This window comes from Arachis hypogaea, chromosome 15 (genome assembly GCF_003086295.3).
Source record: "Arachis hypogaea cultivar Tifrunner chromosome 15, arahy.Tifrunner.gnm2.J5K5, whole genome shotgun sequence".
NCBI classification, from domain to species: Eukaryota; Viridiplantae; Streptophyta; class Magnoliopsida; order Fabales; family Fabaceae; genus Arachis; species Arachis hypogaea.
The window spans coordinates 141,553,626-141,574,320 of NC_092050.1; the positions used below are offsets into that span (position 1 = coordinate 141,553,626).

The following is a 20,695-nucleotide window of genomic DNA, read 5'->3' on the forward strand; positions in this document are numbered from 1 at the left end:
CTTCAAGAACCATGCTTGGCGATTTAAGAAGAGAATCCTTGTAAGTGGCCTTTGGTTCATTCTCGACATCGGCATGCACAACGATATCCATGCAGTCACTAGATTGATTCAAGTCAACTTCTTCACGCGTCTTGACTTTTTTAGTGCTTCGTTCTTTCATATCTTCTTTCTGGGAGGAAACCAGCAGAGCCTTCTTTCATATCTCCTTTGAAAGTTGGAAGCCACCTTATTATGTTAAATAAGATAACAAAAGTAGAAACAATTAAACAAATAAGTAAATAACCTCGAACAAGCTTGATTCTACCCTCGCTCTTTTGGTGGTTGCAAGAATGTTGTCATTCTTCTCATTCTCACGAATCATGTTAAGGTATGCTCTTCAAATCCCAAATCCCTCCCCTTATTGTGTTTCCTATTCAGTTTTCCGTCTTTGCTTCCCTTCAACTTCATCCCTACACTCTCACTCTCACTCTCACTCTCAGCCCCAATCACGTGATGAAGCTGTTGATTCCTTCACTCGCATGCTCTCTATGCGTCGCCCTCCATCCATCATTCAATTCACCAAGATTTTGGGATCTCTTGCCAAGACCAACCATTTCTCCACCGCCATTTCCCTTTTTCAGCAATTGCAAGCCAAAGGAATCGCTCCCGACTTATTTACTTTGAGCATCGTAATTAATTGTTGTTGCGGCATGGGTCGTATGACGCTTGCTTTCTCTGTATTGGCCAAGATTTTCAGAATAGATTATCAACCTGATACGGTAACATTGAATACACTCGTTAAAGGCCTCTTTCTCTGTGGTAGTGTTGAAAAAGCAGTGCGGTTTCATGACAGAGTGCTGGCTCATGGATTTCACTTTAATCAAGTCACTTATGGGACCTTGATCAATGGGCTCTGTAAGACCGGACACACGTCAGCTGCTATTCAAGTGTTGAGAAAGATCCCATGGTATGGCGTTGCTCCTAATGTCTTCATGTACAGCGCAATTATTGATAGCCTCTGCAAGGATACACTTGTAAGTCAGGCTTTTCATTTATTCTCTGAAATGCTTGCTAAGGGAATTTCTCCCGATGTTATCACATACAGTTCTCTCATTTTTGGATTGTGTCTTGAGGGTCAATATAAGGAAGCCATTGATTTGTTAAGTGATATGATGCTTAGAAACATTACTCCAAATGTTCATACCTATAGTATTTTGATCGATGGGCTATGCAAGGAAGGAAAGATCAAAGATGCTAAGAGTGTATTGGCTGTAATGGCAAAACATGGTGTGAAACCAGATGTGGTTACTTATAACAGCTTAATGGATGGATATTGTTTGGTTAATCAGGTAAATAAGGCAAAATATATATTCAACACAATGGCCCAAAGTAGAGTGTCACCCAATGTTCAAAGTTACAGTATCATGATTAATGGCTTGTGCAAAAGTAAAAGGGTCGATGAAGCCTTGAATCTCTTTGAAGAAATGCGTTGCAAGAACTTGGTTCCTAACACGGTAACTTACAATACTCTAGTTGATGGCTTAGGAAAATCAAGGAGAATACTTTGTGCTTTGGAGCTTCTTGAAAAGATGCATGATCGGGGTCAACCTGCTGATATAGTCACTTACAGTTCTTTGCTGGATGCTTTGTTCAATATCAAACAACATGACAAGGCACTTATGTTATTCAATCAAATGAAAGAGTGTGGCATTGAACCAGATATGTATACATACAACATACTTATAGATGGCCTGTGCAAAAGTGGAAGACTTAAAAATGCAAAAGAGATTTTTCAAGATCTTTCCATTAAAGGCTATCGTCCAGACGTGAGGACATACACTATTATGATAAAGGGGCTTTGCAAACAGGGCCTACTTCCTGAAGCATTGGCTTTCTTGTCAAAAATGGAAGACAATGGTTGCTTACCAAATGCTATGACTTATGAAATAATCATTCGTGCTCTGTTTGAAAAAGGTGAAAATGATAACGCGGAGAAACTTCTTCGTGAAATGATATCTAGAGGCCTATTGTAAGGATAAAAGTAGGTGAGATTCTTCTTGTTAGCATCATAAAATGTTGTTTGTATCTCTTTCTTTTTAACTTGTGTTGTGCAGCTGTTTGTGTAAGATCAAGCTTTGCACTTTTAGTTTCGTTCCATTTATATCTTTGTACCCTTTATTGCTGAGATTGTTAATTTATCCATCAGAGGCATTTATTTTTGTACTTAAAGATTGATTAATAAATATGATGATAGTTGCTGAATGACAATTTTAAGTGCATTTAGGTGAGGGAATGATGAGGAGTTTATGTGAATGCATTGGTGGATATCAAAGATTGAAAGAGTGTTAAACATCACATGCTGCTGCTGGAATTGACATATAATCATAGTCGACGCATTGCCTTAATTTGTTGTTGTTAGGTGTATTGTGTTTCTGTAATGTCTCTGCAACGGCTTTGATTGGTTCTTGTAATGCTTTTTCACTCATCTCGATGGCTTATTAGGCGAAATTAGTAAGTTACGATTGAGCCATTGACCTAATAAAATCATAAATACTATTCTTTTTTATTTTTTGAAAGTGACACAATTACTAATACTATTTTTCTGAGCTTTTTTAGGGTGAAACGTAGTTATTAATCTTTTCGCTACGGTCATCAGCATAAAGACGAATAATTTGGTCACAAAATATTTTTCATGTCTAAGGTAGAATTTTAAACTACTGAGTTTATAATAGTTTGGTCATAAAGACAAATAATTTGGTCATCAGAATAAACTGTTGTTTATTGGTATTGCTAAAAATGTTTTTCCTTTCATGGATGTTGGCCCTCAAACACAAATTGTTAAAATGCATTAAGCATTCGGTACTAACATCTTCACGAATTGTTTTTCCTTTTTCTCAATGAGTTTGATAACTATTTAAACACTTTTCTCTTCTTCAGCTGTTATATAATGCTCTCTGGATGAAATTATACCCCTGTAATTTTGAAAAACTCAAACTTTGGTATAGAATTGCCATTTAATAAAGGCACCTATTCCAATAAAGATATAAAAAATATCTCATGAAAATATTTGATTAAATTTTGACTTATTTCTTTAGCCATACTTTAAATAAAGATAACAATTGTATAACATACTAAAATCAAATCTTACAATCCACTATCCAATAGCTAAACAGAAGCATCATTACATGAAGATAATTTAAAATCTTCATTAGAGTATCCACCTTTAATAAAAGCATGAACAATCAAAATAATCCCTTCAACACCATAGTGAACATTCTTTATTTGTACATTCATCTTTTCAAATATCACGTTCTTAATTCTGAGTTATTTTAATATGTGCACTCTTGAATGTTTTCTGAATTTAAGCAAAAGGATAATAAATCTTTTTCCTGATTTGATCAAAATAAATTCTCACAAAAAGAATAAGAATGTTACCTGCAAATGTTTATATTTCTTGTGGCAAGGTGGTATTATAAGACCACGAGGAAAATTTTCCTTGTTTTTCAATCACAAGACTGTGATATCTACTAGCTAAGAAGGACTAAAAATGATAACAGGACAATGAGGCTAAAAGAATGCACAACTCAAAAAGTTTTATGAGTAAAGAGAATGCAGTGGCTATATTGATGGCTAATTAAACTAATGCTAGTGAAAATAGAAAAATACAAACAAATCATAAAACAACAATGAATTTTGTAAATAAAACCAGTAAATTCTTACTTTGATAATCCGGCAAATAATCTATCTTTTTTTTCGTATGATCGTATCATAATACCCCAAAGAACTCACATAATAATTAGTCTAGTTAAGAGAAATACATCATAAAAATTTATTAATAACCATGGTTGAATATTATACCATTCTCAATATATTAATTGACCTTGAACAAGCTAAAGGACAAGAGATTGCAAAATTACAAAACAGTTTAGAAGAAATGCAGGGAGAGCAAGATAAAGCCCAGGCTACAATTATAATAGCAAAGCAACAAAACTAGCAATTGAGCAAGTACTATAGTAGTTAAAGAGGTTCATGTTATAGACAACAATAAGGTAAGGTTACTAAAATGAGAAGCTCGAGGTCACTTTTTGTTTTTGATATTGGAGTGATAATGGTGATTTTTTTTCTTAAAATGTGGATTGTTGAAGTATTATTCTTAGATGTGGAACCATTTAATTAGAGAAATAAAAATCAGACCGTTCCAACTGTTAGAGGTATAAAAATCGGACCGTCCGATTTGTAGAGGTACAGAAATTGGACTGTTCGATTTGTGTTAAAAAATTAAAAAAATTTGAAATACAAAAGTTACAAATTAGACTCTCCGATTTGTATATTTTTACAATTTAAAAAAAATAAAAATTACAATATTAGAGTATATCACTACTTTTATTTTCATATAAAAAAGGTCGTTAAAAGGTAGGTCTATATTTCTATCTTAAAATAGTACATTTTACTGTCAAAAGTAAAACATGAAAACAAAAGACTTTAGCTAGGAGTTCAATACATTTTGCACATTAACCAAAAAGTTATGTGAGATTTTTAAATAGTACAATTCAAAAAAAAAGGAGTGTATTTCTAATTTACCCGTTTGTTTCGATACGAAATTTAAATTATAAAAAATAGAAAAAATGTAAGAAATAAAATTTATAAAATGATTTTTCATAGAATAGAATTAATGATTATTTGCAAAAGAATAGAAAATTCCTCATCTAGCAAACATTAGACTCGTTAGTTTTAAGATAGCAAATGCTAATAACACATTGTTTTTGAGAAATATGAGAAAAAAAAAATGTAGAGAAAAAATAGATGAAAAATTAAATTTTTTGTTATTTGGTTTAGAAAATGTAGGGAAAGAAAATGCTACTAAAAAATATTTAAAATTAAAAATAATAAAAATATCCAAAATTTAAGTAAAAAAACCTTGAAAATAAAATAAAATAAAATAAAATCAATTTAAGATATATAATTTAGGGTTAAGTAAGATTTCTATCTCTAAGGTATAGGCCGAAAAAATTTTTTCGTCCTCAATTTTTTTTGGTATATAAAATTGTTCCTAAGGTTTAAAAACTAGAAGTTTAAAATTGTCCTTTTTACTTAAATATTAAAATTTTAGACTAAATCACTCGCATGCTCTCTATGCGTCGCCCTCCGTCCATCATCCAATTCACCAAGATTTTGGGATCTCTTGCCAAGACCAACCATTTTCCCACCGCCATTTCCCTATTTCAGCAATTGCAAGCCAGAGGAATCGCTCCCGACTTATTTACTTTGAGCATTGTAATTAATTGTTGTTGCGGCATGGGTCGTATGACGCTTGCTTTTTCTGTATTGGCCAAGATTTTCAGAATGGATTATCAACCTGATACGGTAACATTGACAACAATCCTGAAAGGTCTCTATCTCTGTGGTAGTGTTGAAAAAGCAGTACGCTTCCATGACAGAGTGCTGGCTCATGGATTTCAGTTTAATCAAGTCACTTATGGGACGTTGATCAATGGGCTCTGTAAGACCGGACACACGTCAGCTGCTATTCAAGTGTTGAGAAAGATCCCACGGTATGGCATTGCTCCTGATGTCCTCATGTACAGCGCAATTATTGATAGCCTCTGCAAGGATACACTTGTAAGTCAGGCTTTTCATTTATATTCTGAAATGCTTGCTAAGGGAATTTCTCCCGATGTTATCACATACAGTTCTCTCATTTTTGGATTGTGTCTTGTGGGTCAATATAAGGAAGCCATTGATTTGTTAAGTGATATGGTACCTAGAAACATTACTCCAGATGTTCGTACCTATAGTATTTTGATCGATGGGCTATGCAAGGAAGGAAAGATCAAAGATGCTAAGAATGTGTTGGCTGTGATGACAAAACATGGTGTGAAACCAGATGTGGTTACTTATAACAGCTTAATGGACGGATATTGTTTGGTTAATCAGGTAAATAAGGCAAAATATACATTCAACACAATGGCCGAGAATAGTGTTTCCTAATGTTCGGACTTACAATATCATGATTGATGGCTTTTGCAAAAGTAAAATGATCGATGAGGCCTTGAATCTCTTCGAAGAGATGCATCGTGAGAACTTGGTTCCTGACACGGTAACTTACAATACTCTAATTGATGGCTTGGGAAAATCAAGGAGAATCCTTCGTGCCTTGGAGCTTCTTGAAAAGATGCATGATCGAGGTCAACCCGCTAATATAGTCACTTACAATTCTTTGATGGATGCTTTGTTCAATATCAAACAACATGACAAGGCACTTATGTTATTCAATCAAATGAAAGAGAGTGGCATTAATCCGAATATATATACATACACCATACTTATAGATGGCCTGTGCAAAAGTGGATGGCTTAAAAATGCAAAAGAGATTTTTCAAGATCTTTCCATTGAAGGCTATCACCTAAACACAAGGATATACAATGTTATGATAAAGGGGCTCTGCAAAGAGAGCCTACTTGATGAAGCATTGGCCTTAAAGTTGGAAATGGAAGACAATGGTTGCTCTCCGGATGCCGTAACTTACGAAATAACTATTCGTGCTCTGTTGGAAAAAGGTGAAAATGATCAAGCGCTGAAACATCTTCATGAAATGATTGCTAGAGGCTTATTGAAAAGACACCAAGGAGGAATAAATCAACTCAAATTAATAAATTTTCTGTTGTCAAAATTTGTACAGAACTTGGTAAATTTTATATCTATTGGGTTGGAGGATTTGGGAAATGCCATGAACTCACTATCACCTTGATTTTGGTTATCTCACTGTTATTGAATTAATTTTGAACTTGTGTTGTTGGCTGATTTTTTAGTCTTTGTTACCAAGGCTATCATGCATCCTGTTTCGGCGGATATTCCTAGTTGTAACTGGTGGCTTAATGCTTACGATTTCTTGATAGTAATTAAGAGCTCATGATTGGTCTGATGAGCAACTGTGTTTTATTTGACTGAATCTTCTTAGAATTCTTCTAGAAGGTATGCAGTGGCAAGATTATGACATAGATGTATGATTTTCACTGCCATCTTTGAAACAAATACATCTACTAAATGCATGACCCCACTTTTTTTGTTGACAATTTCAACATTTTTGTTATTTTTTAAAATCTGATCATAGGTGAAGAAACCTGTATACCAAGTCTGTGATTACACTTGATGTTTCAAATAAAAAAGGCTGTGCAAGAAGGAATTTGGCTAGTTTGGTTCAAATATGAATTATCTTAAAACCTTTGTTCATTTTCATAATTAATGGTACTCGGCTTTAATTCTTAGAAATCAATTGAAAATATGTACATTATGTTCATTTCCATAATTAATGTACAGTTGTAATTAATGTTATCTTAAAACCCTTGTTCATTTTTGGAACTAATGTTATTCTCAGTTAATGCTTAATTGAATTATTTCATTATTTCTTATTGAAAAATCCTATATAGGGATTATTACATTGTTCTTGTTTAAAATCATGTTGAAAAGCTTTTATTATTAAAACATGGTTTGGAGTTTTGTTGTCTGTTATCAGCTACACCTGTCATGAAAGATTTGGTGATTCTAGTGCCAAATACAACTATTTCTACACCTATTTCTTTGGTATTTTCTAAATCTTCTCTGCACTGTGATGAGTGGGGTTAGAATAAAGAATTAAAAGTGAAACAATGTTGTACAGATTGAAATTGCATTTGTTCTTGTAGAATATTTTTGAATGCTAATACAATTTCTTTTGCGATCAAAAGTTGAACTATTATATAGCCTCACTACTTAAGTGCTGATTAACTTATTCTATAAAACTGATATTGACCTTGTATTGGTGGTTGAGTATTTGGATTCTTGTCATGGACATCATCTTTGTTCCATGCTTACTGATTGCTAGGTGCACTCAAGCATGTTAAGTTGAAGCAAGGCACAGATAATATTGAAGATCTCTAGTATGAATTTTCCTTTATACATAATTGCGACTTGATTTAATATTTTGTCAGCTTATTTGGTTTCTAGTTGAACCCACCATTCAGTTATAAGCTTCAAATTCAGTTTTAGATGGAAGTGAATAATAGCTACTTTCACAAAAACCACTCTTCAGATTAGACTAATAAACATAAAATGAATTGATCTCAAACAAGATAGAATATGGTTAATGCTGCTATAAACTTCGAGGAATCAATCTTAGCATCATAATGAAATTAGGTTGTTCATGTACTATTTATTGTGTGGTATATACTGCACAAATCAATTTATGGATTTAATTTCTTTAAAATTTCCCTTTTCACAAATAATTGCAGGAGATATACATTTGATCTTTCGAAGGGTATAATCATGCCTTTTTTTTAATTATTGTGGATATATGATTATAGAATGAATCTTAGATTCTTAATGTTATAAAATTTATTACTGCATTTTTTGTGTGTTTTGGTTTTTTTTTGGGGGGGGGGGGTGTGTTTGTGACTGGATGATAGTCTTAAGTACTGCAGAGATCCAAATTTACTGAAATAATGGCGGTGTTGAAGGCATTGCAGAAGCAGATCGGTGGTTCTCAAGTGTCGAGAACCAGAGACCTGGTAGGCATGTAAAGCCTCAATCATCAAGCACTGCTGCAGACTTCAGTAGGAGATTTGGTTGTGCATTGTGATTATGAATAGAATATCTATCAATAACCAAGGCAAGACCATTGGAGTTTCCAAGAACTACTAATGCATTGTTGATCTTGAAAAGATATGAACTTCAAAGTCTTGGAAAGAGTTGCATTATTTTCTTCTTTCTTTTACTCTTAAACCAAACTCTAGTGAGAAAAATTGTTCTAAACAAAAATGTCATTTCTATAATTCTATGGAAAGTTATAATATATACCAGAGCTGATTCAAGTTCTAACCAGAATGAATCAAAACTAAGCATAATTTACACACAAACTATCATTTTTCTTTCAAGAACCTCTCTAACCCTGACAGGTTTTGGAAGGAATAGCTCTTTGCAATTGAATGCTATAGAAGGTAGCATTTCAAGGGCCAATACCAAATTGTTGTTCTTCTTTGCATGCTCTGCTACTTCATTGTCTAGGGAGGCTTTAGTAATTTTAGTGATGAAAATGAATAGAATCACTGAAAAAAAATGGTTTAGTTTTGAGTTATATGAGAGAAAAAGAAACTTCACAACAATAAAGGATGAATTTTAATTTGGTTATGTAACTACTTATTGGTAGATATGTGCATGAAGAAGAGAAAGGACAAAACAATATAGATGAATATAATCAACTGATATTTCAATTTCTTATCGTCTCAAGAAGTTACACCATGAATATTGAAGGAGAAATGTTATGTTTCTTTAGGTGTGTGTTTTTATTTTATAGGATAAAGTATATTTTTTGAAAAATTAGTCGTTAGGGATAAATTTGATGTAAATCGAAAACTTTTAGATAAAAAAATTGAAACAAAATAAAATCTAAAGGTATTTTTAAAATTTTTAATAAATTTCAAAGACAAAAAATTTATACTTTTCCCTATTTTATATATTTTTTACTCTGACTTTCATTGCATGCCAATATTTCAAGGTCTTAAAAATTTATATTAATGTAACAAAAGAAGGGTTCTTACCATTTGAAAAAAAGAAATGGCAGGGTAGTGGGTTAATTTAACCCTTTATATTTTTTTAAAATGATCAATATTACATCTCTTCAATCTTCATCACTTTTAGAAATGTGATTCCCATTATTATATGAGACGAACTCCTATCTCATAAGTCATAATCAACTGCATAGCTACAATTGAATGTCACTATGAACATCTTTTAGTTGCAGTTAATATAGTATTCCAAAATTAATTTATATGACAAAGATAACCAATTTTGAATATTATATTGTACACAATTAAAAAGTATTATATCACATAGTTGAAAATGAAATTCAACTGTACATACGGAGACTAAATTTTAGGGAAAAAATAATTTTGTAATATTGAAAAGACTGAACTGAATATTTTAGGAGGCTAAACTAACATTTCTATGTAATTTATAAAAGAAAATTGAATATGAGACTCCTCTTTCCTTTCTTTATATGAGACTCCATCTTTCTGTACACATCAACTTTATAGTAACGGATATTAGAAAAAGTTTGATTCGGATCATAGTCGTGTTTCTAAATATAAGAAACTTAGTTTAAAAATCGCTTATCCAACTAATTTTAGGAATCAAACGAGTATTACTTCAAAAATTACGAATACCAACAGTTACACTGGAGAAGGAAATTTTGGACAAATAATTGCTCCTATTTTGGTTGAATATGCATTTAAGGGATAAAATCATGATGCCATGCACAACTTGAATTGGTAACTCCTTATAAAACGGAGAGTGAAAGAATTATTAGATTAAAATCAACATAAATTTTCTGGTATTTCAAAGCTTAGTAACAAAAGTACCAAAGATAAAAACAAGAATAAGTATATAAAATTAAGTGACCAAAGAATGGTATTTAAACCGTGATACATACCAGGAAAGACCAATGTGTGATTTTTGGATAAAATATTAGTTGAAAGTGTATGTTTGACAATAATTCAAATTGATTAGCACATTATTGATATAGATATCATAAGCAGTTTAAGCATTTGGAGGATGAATCAAGATACTAAGCCAAATGCACAAAAAGTAGAGATAACTAGCATTTTTATACAGATATTGTGATTTGTGATGATATATTTTAATCGTATTTTGCTGAGTGAAGTCTTAAAGTAATTTTTCTATTAGTTGTGTGTACTAAAATAGTTTATAAAATTTTAATTGTACTAATTAATTATGTGAAATTAAGAAAAGTGCATTATATTAATTTCTAACGATGTAATGAGCTACTTGATGGAAAAAAAACGAAAAGACTAATGTAGTGCATATTTGTTATTCTCAAAGACCTAATGAATGCCAACCATGCTAGGGAACCAACTCTATATAAGCCAAGAATCAACCAATTGGTAAATCAGAGGCACCGGTGGCTTTAACCGGATGTTGCTACTGATAGGCACACGGATGTTTCTTTTTCTTGTAAATTGGATGGTTTTGGATATGATTTCTATGTTTCATGTGTTACGCATTAATAAAACATAATTAATTATATAGAACCAACTAATTAATGATCAAAGAATCTGTTCCGTGATTCTCTCCTATCATTAGCGTATCTTCCCTCATGTTTTGAATGTGGTCAACAATAATTTAAAAAAAAATTAAATTATAAATTAATAAAACTAATTATAATTAATTATGTTGTTCCATTCTTGGCTGATTATTAGTTGGTTCCATATACTTTTCCAATGAATGCAATTAAAATCTCATAAACTATTTAATACATGTAACCAATTTAAAGGATCCTCTTAAAATTTAACTCAGTTTTATTTGTAGGAAAAGATAGTTATATTTTAATGCATTCATATATCTTAATTCTTGTATACATTGCACTAATCAAGAGCAACCTTAAGGACCATCAACCATGTATAAGTAAAATTGAAATATAAAAAATACGTACTAATGCAAGGATTGATACGGTTCCATAACAATATTCTTCAAAAACAATTATTGAACAAAGTTATAATTAAATTCAAAATGGGTGAATACCATCATTCCCATCCAAGAAGCCAGCATATCTTCTTCCTGTGTATGTTGAAAGGAGCTAATTGTTGAAGGTAATTCATCACGCTGAGTGAAAGTAAAGGGGTTGTTATAGTAGATGCTTAAGATTCATGAACAAGAAATATTTAACATTCAAATCAATGCCCTAAAATTATTGTTGCCAACTCTAAGTTCAAGTTTGTAATTTTATAGACGGATGGCGAAGGTATTAAGGAAACGAGATTTAAGAAATATGTAGCAGGCTATTAGCGGTTTTTTGATATGTCTAAAATGAGTACAATAATTATATATTTATTTTTTTTGAGTCAGAGGGAGCTCAACACAAAAGAGTGGAGCAATGAAACTAGCTACAAATAAGAATAGTATTCAATAAGACAATCCCTAATCATCTTCGACATAGCTATCAACAACCAAAGGGGTCACCACCACTCCATTTCTTAGAGTACGTAATTGACCTGCTGATAATGTCCTCCACCCTTGAAGTATTACCTCGGAAGAGCCTGTCATTCCTTTCTAGCCAAATTGTCCAGATAACAACAAAGAATCCAATGAACCACCTCTTTCTGTCAACCGTCCTCGCGGATAAATTCGTCCAGCTTTCAAAGTGATCCTTTAGTGAATTATATATTTAGTGCATGTTTGGGCACCATTATTTTGTTAAAAAAAGATCTTTTTTCAATGAAAAAGATCTTTTTTTATTTTTTAACGTGTTTGGTAAATTTCTAGTAGTAAAAATAAAAGCACTAGTGAAATAAAATAAAAAAGATCTTTTTTGAAAAGCTGTAATTTACATCTTTTTTTAAACGATCTTTTTTCCTTACAAAAAAGATGTTTTTCATGTAATAAATAAATAAAAAAGTACTTTTATATTGCTATACCCAAACATAATTGATAGATAAAAAGACTTTTTTACATGAGATATCTAAACATAAAATTACTTTTACTTCTCTATAAGATCTTTTAAAAAAAGATAACTCGAAAAAATATCTTTTCGTAAAAGTTCACCCAAACAAGCCCTTATTAGATGGGTCACATTTATATAAATTATTAGATTTTATTAGATGAAAATTAAAGGCTAATATAAAAGAAGAATATTCATTGACTCTAATAAATACAGAATATTCTAGTACATAAATAAATATTTTAAATGATAATATTTTAATGCACAATACTTTAAATGACTAAAGAATCTTTTATTCTTAAATAATTAAATATAAAATATATAAATACAAAATATATGAGTATTTTTTATTAATCAAGATTAATTATTATACAAGAAATTTTTATAATATTAAAAAATTATATTAAATAATATTTTAAACTGTAACATAAAAATATAAAATAATTAAAATTTTATTTTACATTACTTGACAAATAATTAAATTATTATATTTAAAATTTATTAACTAACTAATTTTGTTAAAGATATTATTATATAATATAATTTTTTATCAAAATATTTTAAAAATATAATTTATTTAAAATATTATATATAATACATGAAAATATTAATTTTTTATTTTTTTCAATTTAAAAAAAAACAGAATAAAAATAATATAATTCTAAATACATGCCTATCACATTATATATTTACTTATATTAGTAAGACCTAGACTAATCAAACTTATAAGGCAGATTGTTAGAGAGGTTTGGCACGAACAGATTGATGGCTCAGCCATGTATATCCTAGCTCAAAAAATAAAGCGTTGTTGGCATAAGATTGTCAGATGGCAGCAAGAACACATATCTAATTCGAAGGTAGAGATTGATTTACTACAATTTGAATTAGAGGAACTTCGTTTAGCAGGAATTCATGGAGGCGACATCATTTCAGAAATAGAGGACAAACTTGAAAAAGCATTGCAAAACGAGAAATCTTATTAGAAAGATAAGTCTAGAGTCAAATGGCTCAAATTCGGTGATCAGAATACAGCTTTCTTCCATCAGAAATTTAGAAATCGAACCCGAAGAAATAGAATTTAGAAACTAACTGGCAGTGATAGTGAAGTGGCTACTTCAAATGCTGATATTGCTTCTGTGGCTGAATCTTATTTCAAGGACATCTTTTCCTCCACTTGTCATGAGAACCCTGAACCTGTGTTTACTGATTTTGAACCTAAGGTTACAACTCACATGAATCGTAGGCTTCAAAGACTAGTGACTATGGAGGAAGTGAAACGTGCAACATTTAGCATTCATCCTCAAAGTGCTCCAGGAGATGATGGTATGACAGCAAAATTTTTTCAAAGCTTTTGGAACATACTTAGTGGTGATGTGTTTCGAGCAGTTAAGAGCTTCTTTTCAGAGGGCAGAATTTTGAAGGGTTTTAACCACACTCAAATCTATCTTATTCCCAAGATTTCTGATGCTAAAGATATGACTCAGGTAAGACCAATAAGCCTATCTTCAGTCTTTTACAAGATTATCTCCAAAGTATTTGTACATAGACTTCAGGGTCTGATGAATAGACTAATTAGCCCAACGCAGAGTACTTTTATTAAAGGCAGATTAATCTCTGATAATATCTTAATTGCTCATGAGTGTATGCATTACTTGAAGAACAAAAAAATGGGACTCAAAAATAAAATGGCACTAAAATTAGATATGAGTAAGGCATATGATAGGGTGGAATGGCACTTTCTTTGGTTTATATTGGAGAAGTTTGGTTTTGACTCCCAGTGGATCATGTGGATTCGAGAATTAGTGACAACTGTTTCTTATTCTGTTATTGTGGAAGGACAAACTTATGGTTTCTTCAAACCAAATAGAGGTATTCGACAAGGAGATCCTCTATCTCCCTATCTTTTTCTTTTCTGTGCAGAAGGTCTCTCCTTCTTGCTACCCAAGGCAGAACAAAACAGACTAATTCAGGGTCTTCAGATACATAGTCGATGTCCCAAGGTCAACCACCTCCTCTTTGTTGATGATTCCATCTTATTCTGTAAGGCTAATTCTGAAGCATGTTCAAATATCCTGCATTTATTAAATTCTTATGAAAGCATCAGTGGCCAGAGGGTAAATCTTAATAAATCTGCTGTATTCTTTAGCTACAACACTCCCTCCACTACTCGTACACTACTGGCTAACTCTATGAATATTAATTATATTGGGGCTCAGGATAAATACCTTGGTTTGCCTTCTACAGTCTCTAAATCGAAAAATGCTTCTTTTAGTATGATCAAAGAAAAGGTTCGGAAAAGAATCCAAGGGTGGAAGCGCAACCTTCTATCGTCAGGTGGTAGACACGTATTGCTTAATGCAGTGGGAGAAGCTATTCCTATTTATATATTGTCTTGCTTCAAGTTGCCTGATGGTTTAATTTCGAAAATTCACTCTCTACTTTCTCAGTTCTGGTGGGGACAAAAAGGTTCTGAAAGGCGGATGGCTTGGATTAGTTGGGATACTATGACTCGCCCATGAAAAGAAGGAGGCATTGGATTTAAAGGTCTCAGAATCCAAAATCTGGCGCTTTTAGGCAAACAGTTTTGGCGACTCGTAACACAGCCTACTTCCTTATTATCCAAAATCCTAAGAGGTAAATACTTTAGCAATGGTAATGCTATAACGGCAGAAATTGGAGTCTTACCTTCTTGGGGATGGAGGAGCATACTGGAAGGCCGAAAGATTGTTGAAAAATGTCTTAATTGGGCTGTGGGTATTGGATAGAATATCCAAACCTTTGAAGATCCTTGGCTGCCTCCTCCGTATCCTTTAATGATTTCTGACATGCCAAATAGACAGGCTATTTCTGAGTTGGTTCCAAGAGTTAAAGATCTAATTACTGAAGATAGGAATTGGAATCAGAATCTCATTTAAGAATTATTTCCCCAAGACGTTGCAAACAGGATTTTGTCAGTTAAAATTCAGCAGAGTAGGGACAAATTGCAATGGGATTTGAACAAATCCAAGCAATATGATACAGCTTCAGGTTATAGAATTGGGTATTTATTTTACCATCCGCCTCTGGAGCTTTGCCCTAATTATATGCAGCAGAAAAAGTCGTGAATTGATCTTTGAAAGTTGAACTTGCCTCACAAAATTAAGCTATTTATCTGAAAAGCTCTCCATGGCCGGCTTCCGATGCTTGCTCAGATTCATCACCGCATCCCATCTATATCACCAATATGCCCCTGCTGTCATGAAGCAACCGAAACAATCACTCATTGTTTGATCGATTGCTTTAGAATTAAAGATGTTTGGTCTCAGAGTTATCTTCGTGACTGTCTTCCCCCTCAGAGTCCTAATGACTTTTGGACATGGTGGACTGCATTAACAGAGATGCTTAACCCGTTGAAGAATGCTGACCGTAATCCTCAATTGCTTGCCATCATTTGCTGAAATTGCTGGAAAGCTCGCAACCAGTTGATTTTTGAAGGTTCTACTTCAATGCCGTCTGCCATTCTAGCAAGCTCTGTCAAGTTGCTCCGTGAAATTCAAAGAACTCCCAGTCGTCATCTCCATGAGGCAAGCTCTTAGTTGCATTCAATTTGATTTATCATTCTTTCTTCTTTAAGATTTTTCTTCGTTTTTTGACCACGCACCGTTGGATGAATACCTTCAGTGTAGTGTTTTTGGAAAATCCCCGCTTTTCATTATGCTTTTCTGCTTCTGGACATCTTTGTATTTCATTTTTCAATAATTAATGAAATATAACTTACTATCTTTGTAAAAAAAAAAAAAAAACTAATCAAGCTTATGTAATTAAAAATATAAAATATATAAATACAAAAAATATAAATATTTTTTATTCATTAAAATTAATTATTATGCAAAAAATTTTCTATAATATTAAATAATTATATTAAAATAATATTTTAAACTCCAACATAAAAATATAAAATAATTATATTTTATTTTATATTACTTGATAAATAATTAGATTATTATATTCAATACTTATTAACTAACTATTTTTTTAAAAATATTATTATATAATATAATTTTTTATCAAATATTTGTCAAAATATAATTTATTTAAAATATTATATATAATACATGAAAAATATTATTTTTTTCAATTTATTTTAGAACAACTGAATAAATAATAGGAGTAAGTACGATTTTGGATATAAAATCGTCCTTAATGTTTTTTTTCGTATTAAAATCGTCCTTTTTATTTAAATTTTTAATTTAATTCCTAAACTACCACTATTCCTATTTTAATAATAAAAGTTATAAAATTAAAAAAAAAACGTGTGTTTGGGGAGGGGGGGAAGAAAATGCGTGGGTGGGGGGGGGGGGTTACGAAGGTGCAGGGGGAGAGGGGGAGGGAGATGGCGCCAGGGAGGGGAGGGGAAGGGAAGGGGGGAGGGGGATGGCACCGGGGAGGGAGCAGCTCGCTGTTGTTCGCGTTGCTGCCGTCAGACCCTGTCGCCGCCGTTCGTGCTTCAGTCGCCACCTCTGCTTCTTGCTTCGATTTCTTTCTGTTTCGTTGATTTGTGGAATATTATTGTTGTTTTCTGTTTCTGATTTGTTGATTTGGGGAAGGGGGAGACGGAGAGGAGGAGGTGACGCGGGGTGGGGGTGGGGGTGCTGGGAAGGGAAGACGGGGAGGGGGGGTGACGCGGTGTGGGGGTGGGGGTGCTGGGAAGGGAAGACGGGGAGGGGGTGACGCGGGGTGGGGGAGAGGGGAGGGGGACGGCGGCGGCGTTGGTGGTGGTGCTGGTGGTGCTGGCGGTGCTGGTGGTGGAGGTTGTGGCGGTGGTGTTGGTGTTGGCGGTGGTGGTGGTGGAGGAAGTAATTATGTTGGTAGTGGTGAGGGTATTTTTGTCTAAAAAACATAAAAAGGACGATTTTAATACGAAAAAAAACATTAAGGACGATTTTATATCCAAAATTAGAAGAGGGACGATTTCGATTCTGGCCCTAAACGTTAGGGACCAAAATCGTACTTACCCCTAAATAATATATATCAACTACGTATATGTATCATATGTGTGTATATAATAGTGACTGATATATGATTGGTATATATTCTTTTATTCTTTAGACTCTCTAATATATATACTACCTCATGACTCTCTTCTTTAGTTTTTCTTATTCATATTTATTTTGTGATAATATTAAGTAGATAATAATTTAAAATTATTCTTTAAATTTAACATTTATAGTTTTATATATATAATATTTATAATTATATATTTATAATAAGATCTTTTTTATTTTTATTATTTCCAAATGTTTTTAATTTTTCTAGTTAAATTTTTTATTTTTTAATTTTTAATATATATCTTTTTTGTGATATATATATATATATATATATATGAGAAATTGATGTACAAATATCTGTTTCAAAATATTTTCATCATATATAATTAATTAAAAATATATTTTGTTAAATCCAAGAGTAAAATATATAATATTTTAATTTTAATGTAACAAATTTAATATATTATTATATTATTATAATTATTTAATATATAAAAAAATTAGTAGATAGTATATATATATATATATAATAAGAAGATTATTACATATTTCATTATATATAGGTGGAAATTTTTTATTCTAAAAAATATAAAATAGATAAATATAAAAAATATAGGTATTTTTTATTTATTAGAATTAATTATGATACAAAATTTTTTTATAATATTAAAAAATTATATTAAAATAATATTTTAAATAACAACATAAAAATATAAAATAATTAAATTTTATTTTATATTACTTGAGAAATATTTAGATTATTATATTTAAAATTTATTAACTAATTCTTTTGATAAATATATTATTATATAATATATTTTTTTATCAAAATATCTATAAAAATAAAATTTATTTAAAAAATTATATATAATATATGAAAATATTAGTTTTTTTATTTTTTCAAATTTTTTTTAGAAAAAAAAATAAATATTATAATTTATTTTTTTATTTTTTTAGACAAATCCATATAGGTATAATTATATATAATAACTGATTTGCATTTTAATTCAGATAGCATATAGTATATATATTATTTTGGAAAAGGTATAAAAGAAAACAATGTACTTATGTGATTATATTTTTGCAATAGCCTGATTTTATATACAATGTTAATATTTTTAATTGTGTAAATTTGATTAGTTCAGGTCTTACTATATAAGTAAATATATAATGTGATAGGTATGTATTTAGAATTATATTATTTATTCTGTTTCTCTAAAAAAAATTAAAAAAATTAAAAAGTTAATATTTTTATGTATTATATATAATATTTTAAATAAATTATATTTTAAAAATATTTTGATGAAAAATTATATTATATAATAATATTTTTAACAAAAAGTGTTAGTTAATAACTTTATATTATAATAATATAATTATTTGTCAAGTAATATAAAATAAAATTTTAATTATTTTATATTATAATTTAAAATATTATTTTAATATAATTTTTGAATATTATAAAAATTTCTTGCATAATCATTAATCTTAGTAAATAAAAAATACTCATATTTTTTGTATTTATATATTTTATATTTAATTATTTAAGAATAAAAGATTCTGTTGTCATTTAAAGTATTGTGTATTAAAGTATTGTCATTTAAAATATTTATTTATGTACTAGGATATTCTGTATTTATTAAAATTCATCAATACTCTTCTTTTATATTAGTCTTTTATTTTTATCTAATAAAATCTAATAGTCTATATAAATGTGGCGCATCGAATAAGCACATAATTATTGTACTCAATCCCTCTAGAACTAACAGGGGTCTAGCCAATAACAAGCCAACAAACGTTTTTCTTTTTCTTAGGATTTAGATGATTTTTTATCTTATGTATTTTTTTTTTTTTTGAGTTTCAAAATTTTTTTGAAAAGAGAAATTAAGATTTGTGTAATAAATGGTAAAAGGTGGATTAGAGTAAGAAGAGGTAATTAATAATCATTAATTTTATATTTTTTAAAAAATAAAATTTAAATAATCATTAATTAATAACAATTAATTAGTATAGAATGCAGTTCAAAAATGTTTGTTGGTTTGTTATTGGCTAAATCTCTTGATTTCTTAGCGGAATTGAGTTTATAAAAAGTAATACCCTCAAAATAAAGAAACATAATGACTAAGTATCATTTAAAAATTAAAAGTAATCCTTTATTCAGTCTTTTATTATAATAATTTAAAAAAATTAAAACAAACACATCTAAGTAGATTTAGTATCTTTTTAAAATTAAGTACACATCCAAAACACAAACTAAATAAAACTAAAATTTAAAATTTAACATTTTTGTTTCAGTTTTAATATTTTTAATTATTAACAGATTATCATTTAAATACACATTCAAAAATTAAATTCAGTAAAATTGAATTTTTAACGTTTATCATTATATTTTAGATTTATGATTTTGGATGTATTTTAAACATATTTTGTATATAAGTCAATAATTGTAGATGTGTAATAATTGAAAAAATAACCAAATTTTTACAAACATACATTTTAATAATTTTAAAAGTGTTAATATTCAAATAAGTAACAATAAAATCCAACTAATAATAAAAAAATAAAAAATATTAGATGAGTTTTTATCGAATAAGATATAAAAATTAATTTTATATTTAACGTTTAAATTAATATTTTTAATTTATGATTTTAGATGCGTTTCAAAAATATTTTGTGTATCACTTGATAATTTTAGATGTGTTATAATTGAAAACAAAAACTAACTTATACGAATATATATTTTAATAATTTTAAAAGCGTTCATATTCAAATAAGTAACGAAAAAATTTAACTATTAAAAAAAAAGAAATATGAGATAAGATTTTATCGAATAAAATATAAAAAAATTAATTTTATGCTTAATGTTTAAATTTAAATTTTAGATTTATAATTTTGGATGTATTTTAAAAATATTTTCTGTATAACTTAACAATTTTAGATGTGTTACAGTTAAAAAAAATTAATTTTTACAAATATATATTTTAATAATTTTAAAAGCGTTAATGTTCAAAGAAGTAATGAAAAAATTCAATTAATAATAAAAAAATTTGTTGAAAATTATAGACTTGGTGGTTTTAATCTTAAACTATCAACATAAAAATCTCTAACGGAGGCAAGTATGGGAACAAAAGTGAATTTTTATTTCCGCAATAATTTTTTTCCTTTTACATAATCATTAATTATTTTTATTGTGAATTTCCTA

The 20,695-nt window shown here is 30.0% G+C and overlaps 1 protein-coding gene across 1 annotated transcript; it reads left to right on the plus strand.

Moving 5' to 3' along the window:
• The first annotated feature begins 194 nt into the window (after window positions 1-194).
• Window positions 195-6,756, plus strand: LOC112749079 (uncharacterized). Its single transcript, XM_072218236.1, has 4 exons — window positions 195-2,010; window positions 2,094-2,101; window positions 5,206-5,828; window positions 5,923-6,756. The coding sequence occupies exons 1-4, from the start codon at window positions 330-332 to the stop codon at window positions 6,725-6,727; spliced, it is 3,117 nt and encodes a 1,038-aa protein (XP_072074337.1). The 5' UTR covers window positions 195-329; the 3' UTR covers window positions 6,728-6,756.
• The last annotated feature ends 13,939 nt before the right edge of the window (window positions 6,757-20,695 follow it).